This window comes from Macaca nemestrina, chromosome 12 (assembly GCF_043159975.1).
Source record: "Macaca nemestrina isolate mMacNem1 chromosome 12, mMacNem.hap1, whole genome shotgun sequence".
Lineage (NCBI taxonomy): Eukaryota > Metazoa > Chordata > Mammalia > Primates > Cercopithecidae > Macaca > Macaca nemestrina.
This window is the reverse complement of record NC_092136.1, coordinates 102,539,868-102,564,500: the sequence shown is the minus strand read 5'-3', so window position 1 is coordinate 102,564,500 and position 24,633 is coordinate 102,539,868. Positions and strand designations below refer to the sequence as shown.

General features: G+C 37.9%; 2 protein-coding genes across 3 annotated transcripts in view; one reads left to right on the top strand and one right to left on the bottom strand.

Moving 5' to 3' along the window:
* LOC139357576 (interferon-activable protein 208-like) overlaps positions 1–24,633 on the bottom strand; it is a 274,308-nt gene that overhangs the window by 124,605 nt on the left and 125,070 nt on the right. The gene's annotated exons all lie outside the window — the stretch shown is intronic.
* The window catches only part of LOC105493715 (matrix metallopeptidase 20), a 47,820-nt gene that overhangs the window by 21,458 nt on the left and 1,729 nt on the right, over positions 1–24,633 (top strand). The window contains exons 7-9 of the mRNA XM_011761575.2: positions 8,927–9,063; positions 10,095–10,251; positions 24,530–24,633. Coding sequence (XP_011759877.1) covers positions 8,927–9,063; positions 10,095–10,251; positions 24,530–24,633 — 398 coding nt within the window. The remainder of the gene's footprint in view (positions 1–8,926; positions 9,064–10,094; positions 10,252–24,529) is intronic.

Below are 24,633 nucleotides of genomic sequence, written 5' to 3'. Positions count from 1 at the left end.
CACTGAAATGGCATGTAGCACTCATTCAGTGATAAAGCAGTGAGTTGCTAGCCATCATGCAGGGTGTAGCTTATTCTTCTGGTAAATATCAGAGGTTGTAGTGGGAGCAAAGGAGACAGTGAAGTCAAAGATATGATACCATTTCATTCAATGATCATTGTTTTCTTAAAAAAGTAAAAAAAAAAAAAAAAGCCTTCTGTTTATCAAACTGTGAGCATTTAGCAATTACTAATGACAACTTGAAGTCGATACATCTTTTGACATAGTCTTGTTCATAAATACTGAGGGTAGTAACAGACTAGTAAGTGAGGCATTGGTGCAAGAGACGTCTAGAAACAAAAAATCAGCAGAGGGGCTACAGAAGAAGAGATGGTCTGCTACCACGTATGTATCTGCTTAGTCACCACCTTCTCATCTTCTTCCATTTCAGATTCAATGAGCTATTGGGGTAGGGCAGATGATTCCAAAGAACTAGCACAAGCTATAAGCAGGATGGGGAGTCAGGAGTGGTCCCTTCTAGCGCTGGACCACTAACTCACCGTGGCACCTGGAGCTTCTCTTCCTTTTCTATAAAGTGAGGGAGTTTTCTGTTACTAATAGTGACTTAAAAGTGTTCAGTATTTACTATGCAAAGTGTTCAGTACTTACTATGCAAAGCATTCAGTACTTACTATGCAAAGTGTTCAGTACTTACTATGCAAAGCGTTCAGTGCTTACTATGCAAAGCACTACGTTATCACATTCTTACAATTCCCCTGTGAAGCCTGAAATATCATTCCTTTTACAAGTGATAGAAAGGATAAGCAACTTGTTCAAGAGTACACAGCTAGTAAAGGGTGGAGCTGGAATTCAAACCCAAACTAGCAAACTTCAGAGCCCGTGCTCCTAACTACCTTGCTGTACTACCTCCTAAGATGCTGTCCAGAGCTGGAATCCCATGACTTTTTAGCTCCGATCCCCTACCAGCTGCCGCTAAAAGTCCCAGAGTGCTTGCTAAGCCTGGACAAAGAACAAAGAATTCTTTCAAGCCACAGTTATAATGGCAACCAGGGAGCCACTGATTATGAAAGAGCTCCCAGTCTGTTCTCTCCCACTCAACAGCCTGGAATTCCCCGTCACCAACAATAGTCTGTTGATGGGACATTTCAAGCTATGAGCATAATAACCACATGGTTTGTTTCCAAAGCAAGATGGAATGCAGTACCTTTTAAAGTAACCGTGAGATTGTCAGATATTCTCCATAGCGTGTAAACGTACATTCATACGTTCCGTGTGAAGGGAAATAAGTGTTAGCTATAATAAGTTGAAGGATAGATAGATAGATAGATAGATAGATAGATAGATAGATAGATAGACTTAATGAACACACACTTACTTTTTATAATAGGTGACAAAATTATTAAGGCTATATCAGATTTCCTCAGTCACTTAGGGAAAATAAGAGAGAAATGACTGGAATTGTAACCATACCAAAATTATATTTGCATCTATTATATTATGTTGGGTTTGGCCCAATATAATTTTAAGGGTAAAATCAAGAATATCACACATAATCATCTATAAATCTTAGAGGTACAATAGATTTTACAAATAGAGTAAGCATAAAGGTCGATCATGTCCAAGTCCTTCAGTGTAGAGATAAGGAAAATAGGCACAGGTCTTTTAGCCCTAGCAGACCCTCCCATGAGACCCAGGTCTTCTGACTCCAGTCCAGAGTCTATCCTAGCACTAATATAGAAAGCTTTCTGCCTATGAAATGGAACTACCAAGAAAAGCACTGAAATTTAACCTGAATGAACATATGCCCATTGACTGTTATGCATTTGAGTTAGTAGGAAGAGCACTTTCAAGCTGTTCCTTTGCTTTCACGCCCTCTGCTTGCAGGTGGGGTAACCAACCACAAAGAGGAGGATGTTCATAGACTATCTAGGTTTCCCAAGAATGTCTAATATGTTTCTTCACATCTGTTTTTTTTTTCAAAATAGGATTCTATATATATTTTTTAATCTGTAACTAATTGTCAAATTTCAAAAGATGTTATGTATCTTAAATTAGAAGGCAAAGAAAAACATTTTTAAGGGTTATGCAAGTAGGAATTGGAGAGAACAATGGATATATTAACAAAAGGCATTCTAAGGACTCACCAGCGCGATTAGGACACTAATTTGGTGAGAAGAACAATAGAAAAGGAAGAGTTAAAGCAGGTAGAAGCCTCATGGCTGGAAGTATATAATATACAGCATTGTTCTCTCAGAAAAATTGAGAGGATTTGTTGGGAACACGATGTAAAACTCAGGGTGAGATGTATCAGATTTAAAGCAATGACAATTTTCACGGAGTTTCATAGAAATAAGCTAGTGCTTAGGGAAGAGGTCATAGTTGGAGGCTTTGTGAGTTTTGAATCTCCCACATAAAGGAGATAGTTAAAGATGTAGAGATGAAAAACAGCTCTGAAGAGAGAATGAGGAGAAAGAAAAAAAGTCTAAAGAATGAGCCTAGGAAATGGGAGAAAAAGATTCAATAACAACCAGAGAGATTCAGCACTCCAAAAATAATAACAATAATAATAGCCAACACTTCATGGTAATTTGCAATGTGCTATGTGTTGTGCTAAGCATTTTACAGACATTCACTCATTTAATCCACACTGCCATTGTCCTAAGCTGGAATTATAACTTAGTTCTGTTTGATATCAGAGACAAAATGCCTGTAGTGGAATCCCAAATAAATCTCGGGAAAAAAGGTGTATTTTTTTTTTAAGTGATCAACAGTGGAAAATGTTGCCAAGGTCACCAGACTGAGGACTGAAGAAAAGGGACTGAGTGGCCAGGATAATTTAGAATGTAGTCACAGCAGAGCAATGAGGAAGAAAGCAGATCATGGAAAAGGATTAAAGCGCAAACGGGGTCAGGTGCGGTGGTTCACACCTATAATCCCAGCACTTTGGGAAAGAGGCAAGTGGATCACTTGAGGTCAGGAGTTCAAGACCAGCCTGGGCAACATGGTGAAATCCCATCTCTACTAAAAACACACACAAAAAATTAGCCAGGTGTGGTGGCAGGTGCCTTGTAATCCCAACTTCTCAGGAAGCTGAGGTGGGAGAATCACTTGAACCCTGGAGGAGGAGGTTGCAGTGAGCTGAGATTGCACCATTGCACTCCAGCCTGGGTGACAGAGCAAGACCCTGTCTCAAAATAAATAAATAAGAGCAAATGAGGGGAAACAAAAGAGTTGAGATAGAGCATTCACTTGAGAAGCTTGTTGACCACAAAAGAAGTTAACATAATAGTTGGCAGTAACAGCAGGGCCAAGAGAGGATTTCAAAGAGGAAACTGTTCATGTTTGAAGACAGTGGAGAAAAACAAATACGAGATGCTACAGGAAGGGAAACAATAACAGTAACCACTATTTCTGGAGAGTAGATTTGAAATTGGGAATTTCCAGGATGCCATGGGCTTGAGGTAAGCCCACCATGGAACAGGAGGAAGTCTTCCTCCTTCTCATTCTCCCTGGCGATGTGTCTTTTCTGGCTGGAAGGTTGCTTCCCTGAAAGCCAACAAATGGCATTGTGTTTACTTAGAGCAGTTCTCTATGATCTATTAATAATTCAGATAAAGAAGCAGAGGTCAACTAAGATCCCTGACTCATTGTCATTTCTTCTGAACCACCTGATTCTGAGAGAGGAGGGGCCCTTTACATGTTCACAGGTTATGGTTTATGAATATGGATTTTCACAGGCTCTTCAGATGGGTACAAACACTCTTAATTTAAGGACACTATGCACAGCTTTGACTACCATTAATCTACACCACTGGTTACACATGGGTTTTTAGTTGTATGAGCTATATTTTTCTTGGGTTCCGTGAGATGGATGATGCATGATTGATTTCTTGGATTCTGATTCATCCTGAACTAAGCAACCCTGGTTAATGAGTCCCACAGAATGAATGGCTTCTCAGCCAATGACATGACAGTTTGTACTTCAAAGTTTCCAGCGAAAAAAAACTAAGAAGGAAACTTAGCTATATTGATAAACTCTAAGTTTATATTCTGTATATCACCTATTAATAAATTTGTAGAGTAAAAACATGTCTTTTTAAAGTATCTACAAATAAGGGTAGTCCTGAGTTTATAAAACACTTTCATATGCTTTATCTCAGATGATCCTTTGAAGTGTTTGTGCAGATATTATTCTTACTCTTATCTGACAGTAGGAAATTGAGTCTCAGAAAAATTGAATGACTCACACGAGGTCATACAGCCAGTTATAAAACAAGGCTTCAAGCATTCCTTGTTTTGTTCACTGCATCACATTGCCTGATCTCAGGGGAGTGAGCAGTAATTAAATAGAGCATCAAAAAGATAGAGGCCAGTGTGGTGGCTCATGCCTGTAATCCCAGTACTTTGGGAAGCCAAGGCGGGCAGATCACTTGAGGTCAGGAATTCGAGACCAGCCTGGCCAACATGGTGAAACCCCGTCTCTACTGAAAAAAATACAAAAATTAGCTGGGCAAGTGTGGTGACACGTGCCTGTAGTCCCTACTACTTGGGAGGCTGAGGCAGGAGAATTGTTTGAACCCAGGAGGCAGAGGTTGCAGTAAGCTGAGATTGCGTCACTGCATTCCAACCTAGGGGCCAAAGCAAGACTCCATCTCAAAAAAAAAAAAAAAAAGGTGGAGAAAAGACACCCCTTCCCACAAGTAGGAAAGAGGATGACAGAGATCAGAATCTAGGAGAGTGTGAGACTAAAGAGGATGAAAAGTGGGCCATTCATTCAGCTTGTGCTAAGTTGCCTTGATTGTCCAGCAAATAAAGGGTGAAGGCATCTCCTGAAAATGAAAGACTAATGGGATCAGCTTAGGTAGGTGGAGAATGATGGCTGGGTATAACAAAAGAAGACCTTTAAGGCTTGACAACATGCATCAAGTCCCTGGATACACCAGGCACCATGCTAAGCCCAAGGATAAAAAGATGAATAACACATGATGCTGGAGGAGGAGTTCAAGGAACTAGAAAAGAGCTGCAAGAGGCCAGGTGAAAGTTACCAGAGACCGAATCTCAAATTTGATGAGTTAGTTACTGTTCTTTGGTAAAAGCGAATTAAAATTTCAAAGAATATGAAACTTTGAATGAAAAATCAACGGATCAAGTAGGTTCCAGTCATCTCTCTGGCACCCATTCATTTAGCCAACAAATATGTATTGAATCCTGACTATGTGCCAGCACAGCATTAGATGTGGGTACATGAAGGTAAATAATGCAGCTAAATGTCTAATCAGCAGATCTAAAACATCAATAAACTCCATTGTTTTGCCTTCCTCATCAAAGATCAAATTATGGACTAGTGATATAATCTATTTATTTTCATTCCAATACATCCTGCAGCTGTTCTTTTCCAAGAGGTTTATAGATTTTTTGTTTATATTTTAAATCCATTCACAGATGTATAAGGAAGTTACTTGCTATAATTGTTTTTATGAGTTTTACTTCACTTATTACTACAATCTATAGCTCTAAGGATGCAAATTCTCTGAGTATGTTACTGTTTTATTGCCACATCATTTTTTTCATTAGTTTACTGAAGTTTTTCATGACTACAGATTATTTTTGAAATTTGTGATAATTTGTCCAGGCATAGTGGCTCACGCCTGTAATCCCAGCACTTTGGGAGGCCAAGGCAGCGGGATCACCTGAGGTAGGCAGTTCGAGACCAGCCTGACCAACATGGAGAAACCCCATCTCCACTAAAAATACAAAATTAGCCAGGCGTGGTGGCACATGCCTGTAATCCCAGCTACTCAGGAGGCTGAGGCAGGAAAATTGCTTGAACCCAGGAGGCAGAGGTTGCCGTGAGCTTAGATCACGTCATTGTACTCCAGCCCGGGGCAACAGGAGTGAAACTCCATCTCAAAAAAAGAAAAGAAACAAATTTGTGATAATTTATATAAGTGATGGATAGCATTTATTTCTATCCTATGTGCACACTATATACATTATACTACGTCATAGTGGTGTTTAAAGCAGGGTTTCTTAACATTGACACTACTGGTATTTCGAACCAGATAAATCTTTGTTGTGTTGAGCTGTCCTTTGCATTAGGATGTTTAGTGGCATCCCTGGTTCCACGCATTAGACTCCAATAGCACTGCCCATCCCCAGCTATGACAACCAAAATTGTCACCAGATATTGCCTAATGTACCCTGGGGTGCAAAATCACACTTGATTTAGAATGACTACTTCAATTTAGTCCTCACAATATCCTACATCAAAGTTTCTTTAGTGAGGAATTTAAGAGTCTACCACTTGTGAAAAGTTTCAAGAGTACGATGTCCCTTTGCCTGAGCTCTTAACTACTACGCTTTACTACCTCTCACGTTGAGTCATTCAGGACATCACTGTCCCATAACTTCAAATAAAAAGTAGGACTTAGCTTTGCCTAGAGTTGCTTGTTGATTTTTAAGTGAGAAATGAAAGAAAATGCATCTGGCTTTAGAGTGATCAAAGAGAAAGCAGCTGGAAGTCAACTATACCTCATCAGAGATCATTCAGACAGAGCCTAGTTTGGGGAAGACATATCTGCTCCTCTACCTCCCCACTTTCCCCACATGGCCTCATCATTATAATATTCTGAAATGCACACTTTGTGTCTTAGCACAGCAACTTATAAGAGACAACATTTCAGAGCTGTGTATTGAACTGCATTAATTGGAACACATTTGCTATTCAGGTTTCATCCCAGGTTCTCAATTAATCCAAGAAGTAGTTGCTGAATTCCGGATACCCAAAACTGTGTTCATTACGAGGTGGTGAGAGAAAAGAGAAAAGGGAAGTGGTCCCTCTGGACTTCAGAAAAGTCCACGTCTGATTGGACAAAGGGTCAAAGTACAAACAAAGAAAAACCAGAGATCACAAGACTGAGCTTGAGCAAGTGGGTGAGATTGGACATGTGACCAACATCAAGGCAGCTGAAGCCTGAGCCAGGCCCTGTCTGCCCCCTCACCACCTGGTGACCTTTGGGCCCAGCAGCCTTTCTGGATCTCAGTTTTTCATCAGTTAATACATGCGTTTTAGATAAGGCTGTGATGTTTGGAGCTTGTGTATCAACTATGGTGGGTGCCCAATTAGTGGGTAATTAAGGCCTAAACAAATAATACCTTTTCAAACAAACGGTATCTATCCATATGGCACCTTACAGTTTATAATACACTTTCATATTCATTATCTCATTTGGTCCTTACAATGATCTCATGATATTGGCCAGGAAATTATTTTTCCCATTTAAGATGATTAAACTGAGGCTTGGAGAGGCTGGTTAGCAGTGGAGTTAAAACTTTAGTCCACATCTTCTGAAACACAATGTGCTTTTCCTTCTGCACCATGATGCCTCTTATGAAACATGAGGAAATATTTATCTTTTCTCAATATATCCCCTTTTTGATTTTATCATCAGCTTAAGTTGCCTCATCGGGGATACCTTTATTAAGCCCCTAAATGCAATGGCATATATCCTTCTTGTGTGTTCTCAGAGTATCCTGAACTTAACTCTTTGTAGCACCAATCACTCTGATCATTACTAATCAGTCTCTACTACTAGAGTGCAAACATATTGAGGGCAGGGCCAACATCTTCCTCAGTGTTTCATCCTTGATGTCCACCACAGTGCCTGATGATAGGTGCTCCGTAAATATTTGTTAGATTAACTGAATAGGAAAACTCAGCATAAAATTTGGAGAATTCCTAAACTAGCCACTAAGAAAGTTCAATGTCAAAATTTTATTACAGTTTCCCAGTCCCCAAATAATCCTGTGCATTAATTCTGGGTTCCTAAGAAGCCAAGTAAATTATTCATGTTTTATCAAAATGATTTTCATCTTCAAACTATACAATAGAGCACATTTACATTGTCAGTTTCAATAATGTACCCTCACAGATATACTGCCACAAATTTATGACTATAATATTGGGTAATTGAATAGATGAATTGCTAAACCTTAAATTAATATGTGTGTACTAGATTTTCTGTTAACTAGATATCAGGTTCATGCATGCAAGCACTTCCAGAAGACAATTATGTAGGTAACACCATAATTTATGATTATTAATGTTTTTGTTATTTTTACAGGGTCTAATCAGCATGACTCAACCACAGACTTCTGGTTCATTTACATACTATCTATAATGTCCACCTTCCGGATCATAGTTACCTTTGTAAGATTTTAACTTTTAAAAGATCAGAAAAGGAAAGAGAAATTTATATCAGGTGATATTTGGAATGGGGGGGATGCATAACTTAAATGCGTAAATAACTGATACTATTACTTCGCTATATTCTTTCATTATTTTGAACATCCTTAAATAAATGAAGGAGAGGGGATCACAGAAATGCTAAGACAATGAAAAGGGAGTAGAAACTGTTTACCAAGGTCCAAAAAGTTGTGTTCTTCCTTAAAAACAAGGCAAGAGTGGGCTGAACACGGTCGTTCATGTCTGTAATCCCAGCACTTTGGGAGGCCGAGGCAGGTGGGTCACTTGAGGTCAGGAGTTCGAGACCAGCCTGGCCAACGTGGTAAAGTGAAACCCTGTCTCTACTAAAAGTACAAAAATTAGCGAGGCATGGTGACACACAGCTGTAGCCTCAGCTATTCCAGAAGCTAAGGCAGGAGAATCGCTTGAACTGGAGAGGTGGATGTTGCAGTGAGCCGAGGTTGCAGTGAGCCAAGATCACACCACTGCACTCCAGCCTGGGTCACACAGAGACACTCCACCCCAAAAAAAAAAAAAAAAAAAAAAAAAAAAAACAAGGCAAGGCGAGGGCAAAGGGCATTTAGCAAGTGGCCTCTGAGTACATTTCAGTCCAAGTGTAATTTTATATGTATATCAATCATTGATCTTGATTTTTTTTTTCTTTTTTGATATGTCCCATAGGATTTTCTGGAGACGGCAGGTTCACTTGCGGACAGGAATTCGGCCCAGCACTATTACCAGCTCCTTCCCCCAGCTCATGTCCAATGTGGATGCAGCTTACGAAGTGGCTGAGAGGGGCACTGCTTACTTCTTCAAAGGTACCCTCCAGATCTCTCAATGAAAGAAATGGCAGGGCTGCAGTGCCCCCTCCATTTGGCATATCTAGCCCTGCCAGCATTTTCCAGTCATCATGGAGCACATTTCAGTTGCTCTTTGTCCTCAGGTTGGGTATGAAATGCCACCTACATTTGTTATACCCAACATTGTGTAACAATGAAAGTGATGGCAGTGGCCATTAAGCTTCTCGGAACCACGCCTGTTAGGCTAGTAAGGCACTGTGTTAGGTGATAGCGCCCAGAGAGCTAAAAACCTGGTCGCTGCCACACAGGACCTCTGCTCAGACTGACAGCGTATACTCTACTGGGACACTTTAATAAATAAAAGCCAACGCGGAACTCAGTGGGAGGTAAACAATACCCTTCCTTCTATGCTGTGGTCAGAAGCAGCCAGGAGATGAGGACACCTTTGACTTCAGGAGGTGGATACACACACCAATCTCTGGCTCTAGCCTTTACTATTTGAGTAACTTTGCAAAGTTATCTAATGGCTCTGAGCTCCAATTCTTCCTCCGCAAAGTGATTATGGCAATACAAACCTTGAAGATGTGGTGTGACAATGGCTAGTCAATGGAAGTTATCCAGTAGGTAATAACTAGCAGTTTCAGCTTATATGTTCTTGATACGGAGAGATAAAGTTAGAAAGCAAGTGCCAGTTTAAGTAAAAATCATGGCATTTGCATGTCACTTGCCCATTCTCTCTCGTAGATCTCTGAAGGTGAAATGAGATTATAAATGAAGGATATCTTGAAAGACATAACATGTTAAATGTAAAACACAATTGTATCAATGTTATTGCTTTCTTAAGGCATAACTAGGGAATTTTGCCTCCAGGGAAGTTTGAAGTCTTTTACTGAACTGAGTAGTTAGAAGCTTATATCTCCTGTTGGGTTATAGCCATGGCAAATATCCCATAAACTAACACCATTTATGAGCCTTCATAGAAATCTTTATGAGAGAAGTGCATCAACATGTGGTGCAGAGTTTTCATAAACTTTAATTTCTGTTTTCAGGTCCCCACTACTGGATAACAAGAGGATTCCAAATGCAAGGTCCTCCTCGAACTATTTATGACTTTGGATTTCCAAGGCACGTGCAGCAAATAGATGCTGCTGTCTACCTCAGGGAGCCACAGAAGACCCTTTTCTTTGTGGGAGATGAATACTACAGGTATGCCTTTTTTCCTTTTGACTGTCTATATGTATTCAATGAGAAGGATTAAAACAACAAAAAAAAAAACCACAAAACCCTTCCATGAAAGAGTGCAAGGCAAGTTTGCAATAGGCCCGTTGACTCTTTTCAGCCACTGGGGTGCCAATGACAGATGGTTGACTGTCTTCAAGATATGGAATCATCCAAATAATGAGTGAAACCTTCATTCAACAATCCCATTGTTTGATCTCTAGGACATGACACGTCCTGATCTTTCAATGCACTCATTAACTGGACATCTAGTGGCCTAAAAGAGTAGATGCAGCATCACCAAATCCCTAACTACCTTCTGAGAATGCCTGACTTTGCTATTATGTGAGCATAAAATGCATTCCACAATACTCCATGATTTAGGGCAAAATGGAGATGGTCCTGACCGTGGGTCTCTTTGAAGTATAGTTCTGCTGGAAGGAAAAGGCCGTATTTCTTAGTCCTTTTATCCAGCCTAGAATATGAGGATCCTTCTTATCCAAAGGAAACCATATAATTTCAATTCCTATCCTCAGGGGCTTTGTATGAGCAAATCTGAATCAGGTGTCATCTGTCATCCAATCACTGCACATAGGGTCACACCTTATCTTAGCTACTGAGTTTCTATCCTTAGTTGACTCATGTTGAGGAACGAGTGGAGCCCCTTCAAAGATCACCCCTGCCTCTGCACACCTTCCCTCTGTTCCCAGTTTTCTCTTTTTGCCTGTTTACCTAAACATCCGAAGAGAAAAGCAAAAGCAGATTCTAAGCAGGTGACAATGCTAGACACCTTAGGCTCATGAAAGGGTCTTGAAGAAAACAGGAGAGCACCCAACTTTGTTCCAAGAGCTTTCATTTTATTTCCTATCACATATTTTAAATAACCATTTTTGTGATATAAAAGAAATTTTAAAACAGATATTTGTCATCTTATTCTGATTCATATTTTCTTCCCCAATTTGGAATTGAGAAAATAATATAAGTGAGGCACACATATATTTCATAAGAAAGCAAATTTCTTGTATAAAGAAAGAATTGCAAACAAATATGGACTCTGCTGACTCTTCTGGGCCACTGAGAGCCATGGAAGCATTGCTCAGTGTCATGCGGTGTCATGAGCTGTCACTTCCAGACCAGTGTTTAAACCACTAGGCCAGCTATTTTTCTCTCAGACCTTCCTTTTTAAAACGTGATAACAGGAATTCACTTATTGAGGCCCTAATATCTGCAGGACAGAATATGATTCTCTAAAGTCTTTCTTTAAGATAAGGTGGCTGTAGTCACAGAGCAGATATACAGGAAGATAGGTATTGAGAAATCCAATTCTCCTGGTGAATTTTCAGAGAATAAAATCAAGAGAAGCATGTGTAAGCATGTGTGTTGGAGTTTGAGGGCGTTTATGTTAGGATTATTCAGTTAATGTTTTAAAGGGTATTCACAGTGTGATTCTCAATGGGGGAATTAACCACTCTCCCATTGTCTCTCTTGCCCATTTATCACCTGATCTTTGGTCTAATCTACCACCCACCAGCACCTGCAGTAAAGCATATACCTTCAGTCAGGCTGGATTGAAGCCTAACAGCTAAGTTAAGAGATGTGGGCAGAGGTTCAAAGTTCTCTGTAAGTTTTAGGATGGGGAGGTCAAGGCTCTCTGATTTTAGTGATGCTCATTGCTCCCAGAGAAAATCATACTGTACCTTTCCAACTGGCTCTCTGTGAGTATCTACTAAGGAGAAGTCTTTCATAATCTAGATAAATAGATTCACCAAAAAGTTGGTCTAGAGCATTAACTAAAATGTTAACAAGCTCATTTTTCTGGTTAAGAAAGGAAACCATGGTAGGCACTTCTAACCTTCCCAGGTTATGGAGAGTGTTAAGTGATACAATGCATGCAGACACAGACACCTAGCAGTGTCTGCACAAAGTAGGTGCTCAAAAAGTTATTCTTCAGCAACAGTAGGAACTTATATGGTAATTAACAAATAATTTCTTAACAACTTGTGATGCTCAGCAAATTGCTTAAACCTCAATATTTCTCTGAGCAGCGATTCGGTCAAAAATCTCATCAAAGGGAATTTCCTTTTTAAATACTGAAGGCCCCAAACATTGGACTGAAATTGCTGCTTTTGGCAAAACACAGACACTCCCATCAGCAATGGGAATCTTCTACTTTACACACTCCAACACACACGCTGGTGTATGCACCAAGGAGTCAGACAACCCTGACCTATAGCTCAAAAGTGTAGAGAAAGCTATTGGACTGGCCCTATTCATAAACACCCCTGAATTCTGCACAGTGTGCTTTACAGGGCCTCATATGTGTGACATCTTATTGTCATGTGAAGTCCTCTATTGGTTTGAAATTTAATTTAGCCATTAGTGTCAGAAACCCCAAAATAATTGTGGCTTAAACACATGAGGGTTTGTTTTTCTCATATATGTAAAAAGTCTGACAGTTTGGTATGGCTGACTGGTGATCACCAGGGACCCAAGTTCCCTTAAACATTTTGCTCTGCTATTCTTAACACATACTTCCATTCTCATGGTTGCCTCATGACTCGTGGTGGCCAGGGGAGCTTTAGTCATTACATCCCTACTGTAGAAGGATGCAACTGCAAAGAAAGGACAAAGGAGACAAATGAAGTTTTGTAGGTAAGCACATGGCCACACTAAAAAATATGGAAGGTCCCAAGCCTCAAGTTACGGAATAAGAATTTCACTACATTGACATCCACTGAAAGTGTGTTAGGTCTTACTCATCTTAGACATTTATCAGGTTCTTCCTTGCCCCTCATGTTAGTTCAGTCTGTGACAGAGGAATGTGCCAAGGGAAGAAAAGTCTCTGGAAATTCTCCAAGAACTCCCAGAGTTTGGACCCAGTTTTAGTGAATGAAATGCCATGAGGAAATGACTGAGGAACTTCCTCCACAGAGGATTGAAGGTTGGCTTGGGGACAGGTTGGATTAGACTCTAAAAGGGAGAACCCACGTCTCTGTGTGGTGGTTACTTACAGGGGAGCAGCACGCAGAGGACCACAATGTCAAATCCAAATAGGAGGCTCTACTATGTTGATGCCATTACATGCTACATCAGCAAATGACATATTGGTTAAACTTTGACAACTAGAGCCACTTCCCCTTACTTTTATTCCTTCCTTTTCTCTTTCTAGCAGGCCCTAATGGTTCAATCAGTTTTTCATTTTTTACATTATGTCCACTTCCTATGGCTAATTTCTTCTTTTAGATGTTCTCCCTCGCCTACCAGTAGCACAGCAGTGGCTACATCAATGGATTTCTGGGGGAAGGGGATGTCAACACCTCCATAATTCTTCAAGATAATCAATGATTTCTGAATTTTATGCAAAGTGACTTGCAAATCTGCAGGTCCTACCCCTTTTAAATCATATTGCCCCTCTACCCTGAATCACTCTTTCTATACAGTCAGACTCAGGACATCATTGCTGCAAAGTAGAATATGTCTTCCACATTCTCTCCTTCCTGAATGCCTCAGAAATACTAGAAATAGATGTTTTTATTTGAGGATTTTATAGTCACCATAAATAAATAAATAATAAGTAACAAAAAGAAGTAAGATGAAATAGGTTAAAAAAATCTTGTTTTTTCATGTTTTAAATTTTAAAAAATTTATGACTAAACTACCACATTCAACCTACATTTATTAGACATATTATGTGTCAGCCTGTGTACTAGTGATATTCAAGAGAAGGTGTAGAGTTTGCTGGTTAAGAATGGGCAGAAGTAAAAGAGTCCTAGTGTTCATCTTAACTCTATCAACAATCATCTGGCAATTTGGATCACCTTTCTGCCTTAGTTTCATCATCTGCAAAATAGGGGTAGAAATACTATACACTTCCTAGAATTATGGCATTGAAAGAGAAAAATGTGAAATGCCTGTCACATAATAAGCATTCAGTTCATGTTGGGTGAACAGGTCTTACAGTTGAGGGTAAATATACAGATAAATAACTCACAGAAATCCAAGTGCCAAAAGTGCCCTGACTCAAGACTTCAAGGAGATCAGTGGGTCAAAACAAAGAGGATATGGCCAACTTAGCAAAATTATCAGGAAATAATTCTTAGAGGAAGTGATGGCTGAGCTCCATTTTGAGAGTTGTGTAGGAGTTTCCCAGACAGAGGCTGAGGTGCAGGTGGGTGGCTTCCAGGCAGAGAAAGCAGTTAAAGCAAAGGCACTGATGCACAAAATAGCATGTGAGCATGGGGAAAACCTCAAGCAGTTCAGTATGACTAGAATATAGACTAAAATCAAAACGGTGGCCCAAGGAAACCAGGGTACAGATCAGGTAGGGTCAATGCCTTTCTAGGGAGATCAGTGTTTATTCTGCAGAGAAGAGGGACATGTTAAATATCTTTGACAAGGGAGAAACTCAGTAAGATTCATGTTATAAAAATAACACTCTGCCAGCAATGCGACTGAATTAGAGGGAAATGAGACTTGAAACCAGAAAAACTAGTTAGGCCAAAAGGCAGTGGAAAGCATACTCAAAGTTCTCAAAGAAAAAACTCAACCAAGAATCTTACATCCACCAGAGTTATCTTTCAAAAATGAAGGAGAAATAAAGGCATTCCCAGAGAAACAAAAACTGAGAGAATTTGTTACTTGCAGATTGCCTAACCAGAGATACTAAAGAAAGTTCTTCAGGCTGAAAGTAAGTGAGCCTAGATAGCAATTCGAGCCCCCACAAATATCCAGAGAGCATCAGTAAGTGTAATTATGTAAAAGACAGCATAAATGCACATTTCTTCTTCTTTATTCTCTTAATTTAAAAATGGAAAATCAATTATATTAAACAATGCGCATATTATTGCATAATTGTATTGTCAAGGCTACAACATGTAGAAAGAAATATATTTATCAATAACATGAAGGAAGTAGGTGGGAGCAAAACTATATTTGACTTAAAAAAAAATGACACTAGATGGTAACTAAATTTCACAGGAACGAAAGAACAGGACCAGAAATGGCAAATAAGACAATTAACATAACAAAAGCTGCAAATATATACATCCTCTCTTTTCTCAGCTTCTTTAGAAGACATTAAATTATATAAAATAATAATTGTAACAATTAATTTGGGGCTTCAGATGTATATCGATATAATACGTATAACAATAATAACACAGAAGGAAGGGAAGAGAAATAGAGTTATATAGGAGTAATGTTTCTATATCTCACTGGAATTAATTTAGTATAAGTCTTAAGATTTTTGTAAGTTAACATGTATACGGCAAGCCCTACATCAACCACTAAGGAAATCACTTAGGAAAATATAGTTAAACAATTATAAAAGAAATTAAAATGTTACATTAGAAAATTTTTACTAATGCAAAAGAAAACAGTGAGGATGAATAGAGGAACCAAAAAGACATGAGTTATATATAAAACAAAAAGTAAAATGGCAAGCATAAATCCAACTTTATCAATGACTTTAAATGTGAATAAATTAAACAGTCTAATCAAATGGCAAAGACTGCCAGATTGGATTGTAAAAAACAAGACCCAACTATATGCTGTCTACAGGAGATACATTTTAGGTTCAAAGATACAAATAGATTGAAAGTAAAGGAATGGAAAAAATACGTCATACGAATAGCAAACCATAAGAAAGCTTGAATGGCTATACTATTATCAGGCAAAACAGACTTTGAAATAAAAAATGCTACTAGCAATAAAGAAGGACATTTTATAATGACAAAAAGTCAATATACCATGAAGACATAATTATAAACATATGTGCATCTAACACAGGGCCCCAAAAATGTATGAAGCAGTAATTGACAGAAATGAAGGGAGAACTCAATAATGAAACAATAATAAAGATTTCAATACCCCACTTTCAATAATGGATAGGACAACTAGAGAGATCAACAAAGAATAAAAGACTTGAACAATACTATAAACCAACTAAACCTAACATATATCTATAGAATGCTATACCCAAAAAGAGCAGAATAGACATTCTTTTCAAGTGAACATGGAACATTCCCCAGAATAGACTATATGTTAGGCCACCACACAAGTCTCAACAAATTTAAAACAACTTAAGTCATACAAGTATCTCGTCTGATCACAATAGAATAAAGCCAGAAATCAGTTCTAGAAAGAAAACTAGAAAACTGACAAATATGTGGAAATTAAACAACACACTATTAAACAACCAATAAGTCAAAGAAGAAATCACAAGGGAAATTAGAAAGTACTTAGAAATAAATGAAAATTAAAATACAACATACCAGAACTTATGGGATACAGTGAAAGCAGAACTCAGAGAAAAATTTATAGCTATAAATGCCTATATTTAAAAAGGAGAAAAATCTGAAATCAATAACTTCACCTTCCATTTTGAGGCAATGGAAAATCAAGAACATATTAAACCTAAAGCAAGAAGAAAGAAGGAAATATAAACATTATAATGCAAATAAATAAAATAGATGATAAATAAACAATTTGAGAAAACCAACAAAACTAAAGTTTGGTTCTTTGAGAAAATAAACAAAAGTGACAAACTTTCTACAAATAAAAAAGAAAAACAATTTTTTTTTTTTTTTTTTTTTTTTTTTGAGGCAGAGTCTTGCTCTTCCCCCCCAGGCTGGAGTACAGTGGTGCGATCTTGGCTCACTCACTGCAAGCTGCACCTCCTGGGTTCACACCATTCTCCTGCCTCAGCCTCCCGAGTAGCTGAGACTACAGGCATCCGCCCCCATGCCTGGCTAATTTTTTTTGTATTTTTTAGTAGAGACGGGGTTTCACTTGTTAGCCAGAATGGTCTCAATCTCCTGACCTTGTTAACCACCTGCCTCAGCCTCCCATAGTGCTGGGATTACAGGCGTGAGCCACCACACCTGGCCAAAAGAAAAAATTTAAATTACTAAAATCAGAAATAAAAGAGGAGACATTACTACCCACCTTACAGAAATAAAAAGGGTCATAAAGGAATACTGTGAACGATTGTATACCAATAAATTAGGTAACGTAAACGAAATGGACAAATTCCTAAGAAGACACAATCTAGTGAAACCGAGTCAAAAAGAAATACACAGTCTGAATATACCTACAATAAGAAAAGAGATTAAAGTAGTAATCAAAAACTATCCACAGAGAAAAGCCCAGGCCCAGAAGCATTCACTGGTAAATTCTACCAATACATTTAAAGAAGAATTAATATCATTTTTTTACAAAGTCCTCCAAACCTTAGAAGAGAACAGAATTAATACCAGTTTTTCACAGACTTTTCCAAAACATAGAAAAGAAGAAAACACTACCTAACTCACTGAAGTCAGCATTATCCTTATACCAAAACCAGAGAGAAACATCACAAGAAAATAAAGCTTCAGACCAATATCTTATAAATATGGCTACAAAAATCCTCCAAAAACACTAACAAACTAAATCCAGCAACATATAAAAAGAATTATACACCAAGACCAAGTGGGATTTGTCACAGAAATTCGAGATTGGTTTAATATCCAAAAATCAATTAATGTAATGTACCATATCAATAGAATAAAAACAAAAATCATATAATTATCTCAATAGATGCAGTAAAAGCATTTGGCAAAATTCAACATTATTTCATAATAAAAAACATTCAACAACCTAGGAATAAAAAAATCCCTTCTCAAATCAATAAAGAGCATCTATGAAAACCCATAGCTGATGGCATAGTCAGTGGTGAAAGACTGGATGCATTTCTCCTAAAATCAAAAACAAGACAAAAATTTCTGCTCTCATCTCTCCATTCACATTGTACTGGAGGACCTAAACAAGAGAATTAAACAAGAATAAATGAAATAAAAATTATCCAGATAGGAAAGAAAGTAAAACTATTTCTTTTTGCATATGGTATTATCTTTTAAATAGAAAAACCCTAGAGAATACTCTAAAAAAACTTTTAGAAATAATAAATGAGTTCAGAAAGGTTGAAAGGAATGAGTTCAATGTTTTAATCAATTGCATTTTTATACACCTCAACAAACAATTTGAAAATGAAATTAAGAAAGCAATTCCACCTGGAGTAGCATCAAAAAGAGTCAAATACTTAGAAATAAATTTAACAAAAGAAATGGAAAATTTCGTTTTGTAGTCTGAAAACTACAAAACATTGTTGAAAGAAATTAAGCAAGATCTAAATGGAGTGATATCTCATGTTCATGAATCAGGATATTTTTAAGATGATAGTAGTCCCCAAATTGATCTGTATCAATCAACACAATCTCTATCAGAATACCACTAGTTTCTGTGTAGAAATTCATAAGTTTTTCTTGAAACTCAAAACTCACAGGCCTAGAATAGCCAAAATATCTTTAAAAAGAACAAAGTTGGAGGATTCGTACTTCCCAATTTCAAAAATTACTACAAAGAAACAGTAACTAAGACTGTGATATTAGCATAAGGATAGCCGTATATGTTAGTAGAATAAAATTTAGAGTTCAGAAATAAATCCATATATCTATGGGCAGCTGATTTTTGACAAATATATAAAGTCATTCAATGGAGAAAAATGGTACCTTCAACAAATGGTGCTGGAAGGAGTGGATAGCCACATGCAAAAGAATGGACTTAGACCCCTACCTCACAACATATACAAAAATTAACTCAAAATTGATCAAATTTCTTAAATATAAAAGCTAATATGACATAACTCTTAAAGGAAAATATAAAGATAAATCTCCATGAGCTTGGATTTAGCAATGAATGCTCAGATACAACACCAAAAGCATAAGCAAAAAGAAAAAATGGACAAGTTGGGCTTACTCAAAATTAAAAACTTTTCTGCTTCACAGCACACAATCAACAAAGTAAAAAGACAACCCAGGGAATGGTAAGAAACGTTTGTAAGTCATATATCTGATAAAGAACTTGTGTCTAGAATATATAAAGGACTATTCAATTAATAACAAAAATAACTCAGTTAAAATATGGGCAAAAGATCTAAATAGACATTTCTCCAACAAAGATATACAAATGGCCAGTAAGCACATGAAAAGATGCTTCAACATCAATAGTCATGAGAAAAATGCAAGTGAAACCCACAGTGAAATACTTCTTCACACCTACTAGAATGCATTGTCAAAAAGTCAGATAATAATAAGTGTTGGTGAGAATATGGAGAAATCAGAACCCTCATATATTGGTAGCAGAAATGCAAATTAGTATAGTCACTTTGGAAAGCAGTCTCCTTCTCCTTAAAAAGTAGAAAATAGAATTATCATTTGACCCAGAATTCCACTTTCTCTTGAGGATATACCCAAGAGAAGTAAAAACATAAGTCCACATAATAGCTGTATACAAATGTTCATAGCAGCATTATTCATAATAGACAAATGCTGGAAATAACCCGAATCTCCATCAAGTGTTGAATGGATATATCAAATGTGATAAATTCATACAATGGAATATTATTTGCCCACAAAAATGAATGAAGTGCTGGTACACGGTACAACATGGATGAATCTTGAGAGCATTATACTAAATGAAAGATGTCAGTCATGAAAATCTGCATATTATATAAAGTGTCCATAATAGATAAGTTTAAACAGACAGAAAGTAGATAGTGATTGTCTAGGTGTGGTTGAGATGGAGGGATGGGGGTGTGGGATATGGGGACTTATAGTGAAAAGGTATAAGGTTTTTGTGGGGGCGGGTGATGGCAACATTCTAAAATTGATTGTGTTGATGGTAGCACAATTCTGTGACTATAGTCATACATCACTTGCTTAACAGTGGGGCTGTGATCTGAGGAATGTGTCATTAGGTGATTTGGTCAATCAGCGAACATCATAGAGTGTACTTACACAAACCTAGATGGTATTGCTTACTACCCACTTAGGCCATATGGTATACCCTATTTCTCCTATAGCTCCTACAGACCTGTATAGCATGATACTGTACTGAATACTGTAGGCAATTGTAATACAATGGTAAGTATTTGTGTATCTAAACATAGAAATGGTATAGTAAAAATACAGTGTTATAATCTTATGCGACCACTATTATGTACATGGTCTGTCATTTCCTGAAATGTCAATATATGGCAAATGACTGTGCACTAAAAAACCACTGAATTGTTTAAATAAGAGCGAGAACTATTGCAAGAATTCTGCCAAAGATGATGAGTTTGGGAGTTGGGGGAGATTTGATTGTTCTTCAAATGGTAGAAAACATAGGTGTGGGTGACTGACTAGTTGGGGGTAATTTCCTTAACAAATGGGTTTTCAATTTTGGCATTTATCAAGACAGTAAACTTAAGAAATGAAGCAGATTTAGGGGAACAAGAAGCAGTTTCATTTTGTACATATGGAGTTTGACATGCTGGTGAGAACTGAGAAGAAAAATATCAAAAAGAGATTTGGACATACAGGTCTTGAACTCAAGAGCACTCAGGCTGGAAAGATAAGCTTGGAATTCATCATGTAATCAGGTGGTGATTGAGGCCATGTGAGGATATAAGCCTGCCCAGGAAGATGGAGTCCAAGGGCAGCACGTGATGTTTGTTACAGAAAACACAGAATATACGAAAGGGAAAGAAATTCTTCAATGGCCAACACCTGCAACATCTTTTGATCCTCATTTAATGTTTTTCTTCTAGTTTTTTCCTGGCAGTTTTCCCCATTTTTAAGTAATTACATATGCAATTTTGTGTCCTGACATTCTTCTACTTAATATTGTAGGATACATATTTTTCTATGTTGTTATAAATTATTTGTCCCAGAATCTCCTCACAATCATTTTCCTCATGGGGTCCTGTTTCCGGACTCTCATCTGGGATTGTACATGGCAACTTCCTCCTCTCCTGCCTTCCCTTCGTTCTCGATCACTCTCCTACCTGCCCTTCTCTAGTATAGATCACAAAGGCCACTTCATTCATGAAAGTCATGTGATGTCTGGCTGAAATCATTAACTTCAAACTGGAATTTCAGATTTCTATTTCCCTGTCCCTCCTGACCCACACTGGAAAGGTCACCTTGAGAAAACTCCCTGAAACCATTTCAGAAACCTTATCAGTAAATTCCCCTTTCTGCCGCCCTTTCTTGCATTCTGTTTAAGCATCCTTTTGCAAACTCAGATCCCCATTTAGTGCTTCTAAGAGGGTGGAATGGAGTCAGTTATGCCCTTGACATATGACTGAAATCAGCACAATCAAAACACCAAAAATACCTAACAAATCTAAGTTCTAAGCATACAGATGAGGTTAAACAAAAATGCAGGCACTTTATCAAAACAGACTCTGAGTCCTTAGAATACAATTGTGGAGAGTAAGATAACATATTTGAAAAACTACATCACATATCTGTTGTAGGCAATGATTTATTTAATATATATTAAATGTAAATACCTTGAATCAATATTAAATGATGTAACAAATGCCCACAAAGGAAATAAACATAATTCAGATCACTATTTCTAGTTTGGTATTTAGGTTTCACAAATAAGACCTCAGTGATGAGAGGATATATGCAATGATTTTAGCAGATACTCAAGATATAGTTGATTCTCAATAAAAATTGCATTTATTTCCTTAATATTGAAATTCAGTTACTATTTCTTGACGACTGGCTCACTATGTGCCAGGAATCATGCTGAGCATTTTCTCATATTCTCTCTTTGTCCCATCTACCTTTGCAACCATCTTGAGAAGTAGGTATTTCTTTTATTTCCATTGAACATTGTGTCTCTGAGAGGTTACATGATTCACTCAAGATCACAGAGCTACAGTGGTCCATCTGAAGCTGCATTTCGTGTCCTCTGAATCCAAATTCAGTGGGCCTTCCCAACCACCACATATGTTCATTCTTCAATTCTCTTCATCATTTATTTGTTGTTAGTCAAAATGCCCATGATCTTCATCCTATCATATAATCTCCTTTTCTGTTACTCTCTCAGCAAAATCCTCACCACACCAGCAGACCTACTTCATCTTAATCCCCTCTCTGACTTGCTTCTCCAGACTGCCTCCCACATTTTTTAGCCCTCCTTTTTCACCCCTTCTCAACCTTGCCTACCACCACAAATATTACCTTGTAAAGTAAGTTTAAAGATTAAACTCCTTAATGACTTAGGATCCCAGATCAAACCACAAAGTTCACTCAACCTTATATTGACAAGTTAGAGTTAATTGTTCTTGGGGCCAAAATAAATGATAAAGTCGGCTGGCTTGGGCCTGCTCTTGGTGCTACATGTGCCACGTGTGTGTGTGTGTGTGGTGCGTGTGCGTGTATGTGTGTAAATTGTCTCTTACCCTCATGACCACTGTTTTCCAGATGAGAAAAACCAGGGTTCAGAGCTCAAAGTACGTTCTCCTGATCACGGAGTCAGCAGGTAACAGAGTCAGAAATTCAAACCCAGTACCATCAGACTGTACATGTTGAGCTCTTTGGACTATAACAGGAATCCTTAAATATCTTTCCAGAAACAAAGGGCTAGATCATCACAAAGTTCTCACCAGTTCACAGCTAAATAAGAACAGCACAATATTACAAATCAGGGAGCTGCAGTCTATGTCAGCATAAAAACAGATTATTGGCGAAAACCATCTTTTATTCTGAGTTTATGTCCTTTCTGCCTTTTTGGTGTTAACGTTTCTTTTTCTTTGTGAAATGATTATGAAAACAGGTGGTAATCAAGGTAATCAAGGTTAAATGGTAACGTTCTCACTTAGTGAAATGAAAAGTAGGTAACCTTGTGTTTGTTATGCAGGCCACTGCATAATGTCTATACATAAGGTCCACATGAAACATTAATTGTTATAGTTAATATGGATAATATGCTGGGACAGTTAGCTTCCACCCCTAGCTCCAGACATTCTGTAGAGCAGCTCAGACTTGCACTTAGTTTCAGCCTGAGTATGTCTTTTTCAATGTCTGCCTCCGGCTCAACATCACTAGAGAGTTGTACCTGTCCTGTGTAGTCATAGCCACACAAAAGGCACATTTCAAGAGACGGTGGGTGGGATCTGCTGCCACAGGAAATTTCTCAGTAGCCCAGGCACTGGGAGAAATTGTCTGACCTTTTGGTGGGAAAGGAGTGGGGTGTCCACCTGGGAGTGTCCCCATTTGGAACTCTGTGCTAATGAAGAAGGGACTTTCTCAAACTTTAAATGAAGTCTGATTCTCATACAAGTCATGCTGACTCACACGGTCACAGTCTTTTTTAACAATGAGTAATTTAGATCACAAAGAGATGTATTAATCAATCTTCAGAGTTATCATTGAATGCTGGTTGCTGATCCAGAAAAAGAAATCAGGTCTACTATTCAGTCAGTCATATAAGCTTTCCAGGAAACAAAAGCAACAAAATTCAAGTAAATTGGTTTAAAAGGCAGAAGTTCAATTATTACATATTTACTTGGTTCTTATTTACTTATTGTTCACACATTTGTTTATTTGTTCAATGTGCATTATTTGTTCAACCCTTTCTGCATGGATACATAGCATAAGTTCATGAATAAAAGCCCCTATGAAAGGCTTTCAATTGTTTGATGAACCAAGGAATTGAGAGAGAGAACTAATTACAACAATAAATAAGGCAATAAAAAATATAGAGAGTTCCTTTCAAATGGCAAGGTTTTTTTGAGTTAACAGAACATGTTGCTATAATATGTAGAATGAATAATTCTAAACAATGTATGTGGAAATTTTTTGGAGACTGCTTTAAGCAAGTGACTTCCAAGCTTGTGGTACCAGAATCTCAGGGACATGTGAGCATAGTGATAAAGGTCTATAATCTCTTTTAGGTATTTTAAGAGCCCAATTTAAACAACAAATGCCAGGACCAGTGGTTTATTCCTGTAATCCTAGCACTTTGGGAGGTTGACGTGGGAGGATTGCTTGAGACCAGGAGTTTGAGACCAGCCTGAGCAGCATGGCAAGACCTTGTCTCTATAAAAAAAAAATTATCCAGGGTGTGGTGGTACATGCCTGTATTCCCAGTTACTCAGGAGGCTGAGACAGGAGGATCACTTGAGCTTGGAAGGTCAAGGCAGTGGTGAGCCATGATGGCACCACTGCACTTCAGTCTGGGCAACAGAGTGAGACCGCATCTCAAAAGAAACAAAAACACAACAAAGAAAAAATAAACAAACAACAACATAAGTGCATGTGTATGCGTATATGACAGAGGGAGAAACCTAAATAAGTTATAAGTGTGCATATGCCTGATCAGTATAGTGTCATTTACAACCAGTAAAAACCTCTTAGTAATATTATTTATGAAATAATACTTTTTCTAGCTACGATGAACGGAAAAGGAAAATGGAAAAAGACTATCCAAAGAATACTGAAGAAGAATTTTCAGGAGTAAATGGCCAAATCGATGCTGCTGTAGAATTAAATG